Raw genomic sequence first — 5,083 nt, 5'->3', positions numbered from 1 at the left:
CTTGCAACCATCCCATACCACTTAGAATTGATGTCCTCGGTGGATTCTTATCAAGATATGTATCACAATACACTTGTGCAAGTGTAGCAGCAACCAGAACAAGATTGCAAAACTTCATACTCTCATCATCAGAATCATCGTTGTCACTATCAAACATCTGCATACATAGAGAAAATATTTTAAGTGACATTACATAGAGAAATAATTCAAGTCACATACAACGATACAATAGTTCACTCCAACATACATAAAACAAATAGTTGAAGTGACATATGATGATAAAATAGTTCACTCCAATATAGATAAAGAAAATAGTTCAAGTGGCATACAATGACAAAATAGTTCACTCCAACATACATAAAGCAAATAGTTCAAATGACATGACGTAAGAAAAATTCATGCGCCAACACACTACTTCTTCAATTTCCATACTTGTCGTTGTATCTCCTCTTAAGCCAATTGAACCTAAACTCTTTAGGAAGGGTCTTGAACATTTCCCGTTGGTCCTTCTTCACAAATAACTGCGTGGCAATATCATGCTCATCGGAACTGTGCACGGCCCCAAATTCCAAGACCATATCCATGACTTCCTTGATTGTCACCTCTCCTTGCTTCATTGAAGTAAAAGAAGCGGCGGATTCAGCTATCTTTGTGATTTTATCTTGGATAACAAGTGCTGTGCTTGACTTTGGCTTCTTATTTTTTTTCAAAAAGAACACGAGGTTTTTCTTTGCATTAGCAATGCCAGGCGAAACCTCATGAACCTCATCCTCCTCACCTCCAACCACATTACCAATATCATCAGGGATGTCATGAACCTCTTCCTCTCCAATTCCAACAACATTATCAGCATCAACAAAATTCTCTTGACTTGGGGGTATGATGGGGTTGTCACTCATGGGATTCCAATGATCTTGTTCATCATTCAAAATATCACCAAACATTTTGGAAAGATGCTCCAGATTTTGAAGAGGCTTTTTTCTAAACTTGCCACATCCAGGAATGTCCTAAAGAAAAGAAAAATCATCAACATAACATGTTTATGAACTACAATTACCATTATAATTTAATATATGACAACACTAACCTTTCTCGCCTTCTTCCACCACTCACTGTCCATGACAATAACTCCCTTCGAACTGTCCCAACCTGTCCCAGTTTGCTTCCTCATTAATTTATTCCAACAAGACCAGTCGCCCTTTAACTTATCCCACTTGTTCTTCAGTTGTGTCTTTGATAAACTAATTCCGGTCATCTGGTAGAACCTTTCTGACACAGTGTTATAGCCTAAAGGGTTCAAATGAGTGTTGGGACGATTCCCCTGTCCCACTTGTTCAGCCATCAAGGAACAAACAATTTGGACGTACTCATCAGTCCACTCCATTGAATCACCCTGACCATGATAGTTCAGTATATATTTCTCAACAAATCGTTGCTACAGACATACTACTTCAATCTACATACTGTATCTAATTATTTGTCCAAATTCAAGACCATGGTCGTGTATTGTGGAAACAAATCATCTTCAATAGAACACAAGTGGAAAAAATGGTATACCTGCTCTTCCTTAGTGGCTGAGCATGCTGCACGTCTCTTGGTCGCGGCACCGGTCTGGCCGACGTTGCCGCTCATGCCGGTGGTGTGCCTGACCGAAGCTTGAGCATCCATGGCGGACGCTGACTCCTGGCTCGCAGGAAAGGGTGCTGTAGGGGTCCCCCCATGGCTTGCTGGCGTCGGCCTAGAAGAGGCGGATGCCACAACGGACGGGGCTGCTGCCGTCAAGGACTGGTCGGGACGGGAAAGGCCGACCCTCTTCACCGGGGCCATGGCCGTCCTCGAAGGTATGGGATTTGGATGGTGGAGATGGGCAGAGAAATTGGAGGGAGGAGGAGGAGGACCACCGGATCGACCCATTCTGGTGGTCTCCTCGCCGGCGTCGTGCTCCGGCCGGCCGATGCAGGTGGCGGCGGCGGCGGCGGCGGTAGGTCTCTCGTCCGTGCCTCCTGAAAGCGAAAGGATAAGCTATTGAGATCTCTCGTTCGTGATGGCTATAAAAAACAAAAGAGTTGAAAAAAACGAAGGGGTATGACTTATGGGTGGTAGTGGTGGGTAATTACCCACCAACTCCACGAGTACTTTCAAAACTCGAATTTTTGGAGTACCCCTCGAGTAGCTCCCCAGAAAGTGCGAAGCTGACTCCCAGATTCGAGTTTTTTCACGGAGCTGCAAATTGTGGAGCTACCCTGTTTGGCTTATGATTTTGGGAACGGAGCTGATTTTTACGGAGCAGAGCAGTCCCAAACAGGCTCTAAAAATCTAGACAGTGATGAAAGGATCGTGAAGAGGGGTCTAGAGGGGGGTGATTAGACCCTCAACAAGTAAAAAATGCAAATTTTAAGTTCTTCAAGTCAAGGTGGAGTTCAATCACAAGTTTAAGCATTCACAATACATTTCAAGCAAGCATGGCAAGAGTATATGCAGCGGAAAGAGTAAAACATGAAAATTGCAAGAAAGTAAAGGGATGGGATTGGAGTGTGCAAACGCAATGTAGACTCGGAGATTTTTGGCGTGGTTCCGATAGGTGGTGCTATCATACGTCCACGTTGATGGGGACTCAAACCCACAAAGGGTAACAGCTGCGTGAGTCCATGGAGGGCTCCACCCACGATGGGTCCACGAAGAAGCAACATTGTCTATTCCACGATGGCCATCGCCCAAGAAGGACTTGCATCACTCGGGTAGATCTTCACGAGGTAGGCGATCTCCTTGCCCTTACAAACTTGTTGGTTCAACTCCACAACTTGTCGGAGGCTCCCAAGCGACACCTAACCAATCTAGGAGACACCACTCTCCAAAAGGTAATAGATGGTGTGTTGGTGAGGAACTCCTTGCTCTTGTGCTTCAAATGATAGTCTCCCCAACACTCAACTCTCCCACATAGATTTGGATATGGTGGAAAGATGATATGAGTGGAAAGCAACTTGGGGAAGGCTAGAAATTAAGATTCTTGTGGTAGGAATGGTATATCTTGATCTCAACACATGAGTAGGTGGTTCTCTCTCAAAAAATGTATGCTGGAAGTGTAGGCATGTTCTGATGGCTCTCTCCTGAATGGAGAAGGGGGTAGAGGGGTATATATAGCATCCACACAAAATCCAACAGTTACACACATTTGACCCAACTTGGTCAGACCGAATAGAAGAACTCGGTGAGACCGATTCAGTTCAAAATGTGAATGTTAGGAATCTCGGTGGGACCGACTGGAACTACTCGGTGGGACCGATATGCTAGGGCATAGGGAAAACATCAACTCGGTGGCGTCGATTGCATCAACTCGGTGAGACCGGATTTAGCAAAGAGCAAACAAAGAAGATGTCAAGCAAACTCGGTGGGACCGATCGCTCATTTCGGTGAGACCGAAATGTTACTAAGGAAAAAAGAGAGATTGCAGGGCCATCTCGGTGAGACCGAAATGTTACTAAGGAAAAAAGAGAGATTGCAGGGCCATCTCGGTGAGACCGAGATCCGCATCAGTGTGACCGAACTGTTAGGGTTTCTGGCAGTGGCTATGTCATATGAACTTGCTAGCTCCGGATAGGATGAATCGGTGGGGCCGAGTTTGACTTTGAGTTTTGGACATATTTGGAATGATAAAGTGGTTGAGGGATTTTGGAGCAATGTCACTAAGAACTTTGAGCAAGCAAGCCATTAAGCAACACCTCATCCCCTTTTAATAGTATTGGCTTTCCTATGGACTCAATGTGATCTTGGATCACTAAAAGTAAAATGAAGAGTCTTGAGCTTTTGCCAATATGTGTCCTTAGCATTTTGATGGGGTTCCACATCCTCTTGTCCTTTCCATGCCATTGTTGAACTTGTCTGAAATACACTAGGTAAAGGTATTAGTCCAACAAGAGATATGTTGACATTAATTGCCAAAATCACAAAGGGAGCAGTTGTGCTTTCAATCTCCCCCTTTTTGGTAATTTATGACAACATACATCAAAGCTTTAGGTAAAAGATATGAACAGTAATAGGTAACGCTTTGGAAGGACATGTAACATGCATAAGCTCCCCCTACATGCATGTATGCAAGCGTGTGAGGATAGAATATAATAACATGTGAATGCGTTATCATGACAGAGCAAGCATAGAGTTACATGTATCTTAGCTATATGCATCAGAGCAAATGGTGTGATTTGAAAATGTACCTCCATGTTTATGAATCCCTCTTGCAAACAATATGTACACCAGCAAGAGATCATCATGCACATGAGTGTGATGCATATACTTACCTTGTGGTCTTGAGCTGGCTCTGGAAAGAGTAGACTTGAGAAAACAGGGTTAGATAACACAAGATCACTCTAAGTAAAACAGTTTTAGAGAACCACAAGAATACCAAGAATGGGATGACATGTAATGGGTGAGTACTGAGTACTTCATTTAGATATAGACATGTCCCCAAAGATTTTAAAGATGTGCAATGAATTCCAAAGATTTTATCCCCTAGACATGGACTCTTCCCCCCCTGAATCTGATATTGGATAATGGGAGAAGGTAGGGTGAGAGAAAATCAGAGCAAGAAAAGGTAATATCAACTAAAATCAGAGCAACAAGAAATATCAGCCAAAAGCTGAGATCAAACAAATTGACATGTCTTTCCCCTCTTAGATACATGTGACTTCTCTCCTCTTTTTGTTAACAGGCATCTTTAGATCTGCAGAAGAGCTTACATGTTCTCATTTGATAAGCTTTGATGTTCTCTCTCTCCCCCTTTGACATCAATTTCCAAGAAGGGCACTTCTAGAGCATGACTCAAGTAGGTGTGATCCTTGAGAAATACTACAAAGCAGCATGTAGCTTAAGATGCTGGTAGAGGATAAGAATCATTGAGTGGAGCTGGAGAAAATAGGCAGTAAGAAATGAAAAAACAAATTCAGAGTTGAAACCGGTGACGTCGATTTGTTTTCCGTCGGTGACGCCGAGATGACAGAGTCACGGAAGGTCCCGATCCGTGAGACCGAAATAGGCCATGTTGGTTGTACCGATGAACTATTCATAAGGAAACCTTGTATTTTGGTCA

At 43.4% G+C, this 5,083-nt stretch overlaps 1 protein-coding gene across 1 annotated transcript; it reads right to left on the bottom strand.

The window, feature by feature from the left end:
• Window positions 1-320: 320 nt before the first annotated feature.
• LOC109746508 (uncharacterized) lies at window positions 321-1,668 on the bottom strand. The gene is made up of 3 exons (XM_020305633.3): window positions 1,558-1,668; window positions 1,088-1,393; window positions 321-1,007 (listed from the first exon to the last, which is right to left on the bottom strand). The coding sequence occupies exons 1-3, from the start codon at window positions 1,666-1,668 to the stop codon at window positions 420-422; spliced, it is 1,005 nt and encodes a 334-aa protein (XP_020161222.2). The 3' UTR covers window positions 321-419.
• Between the last annotated feature and the right edge of the window lie 3,415 nt (window positions 1,669-5,083).

This window comes from Aegilops tauschii, chromosome 1 (assembly GCF_002575655.3).
Source record: "Aegilops tauschii subsp. strangulata cultivar AL8/78 chromosome 1, Aet v6.0, whole genome shotgun sequence".
Taxonomy (NCBI): domain Eukaryota; kingdom Viridiplantae; phylum Streptophyta; class Magnoliopsida; order Poales; family Poaceae; genus Aegilops; species Aegilops tauschii.
Note: the sequence above shows the minus strand (reverse complement) of the source record. Positions and strands in the feature narration are given on the sequence as shown.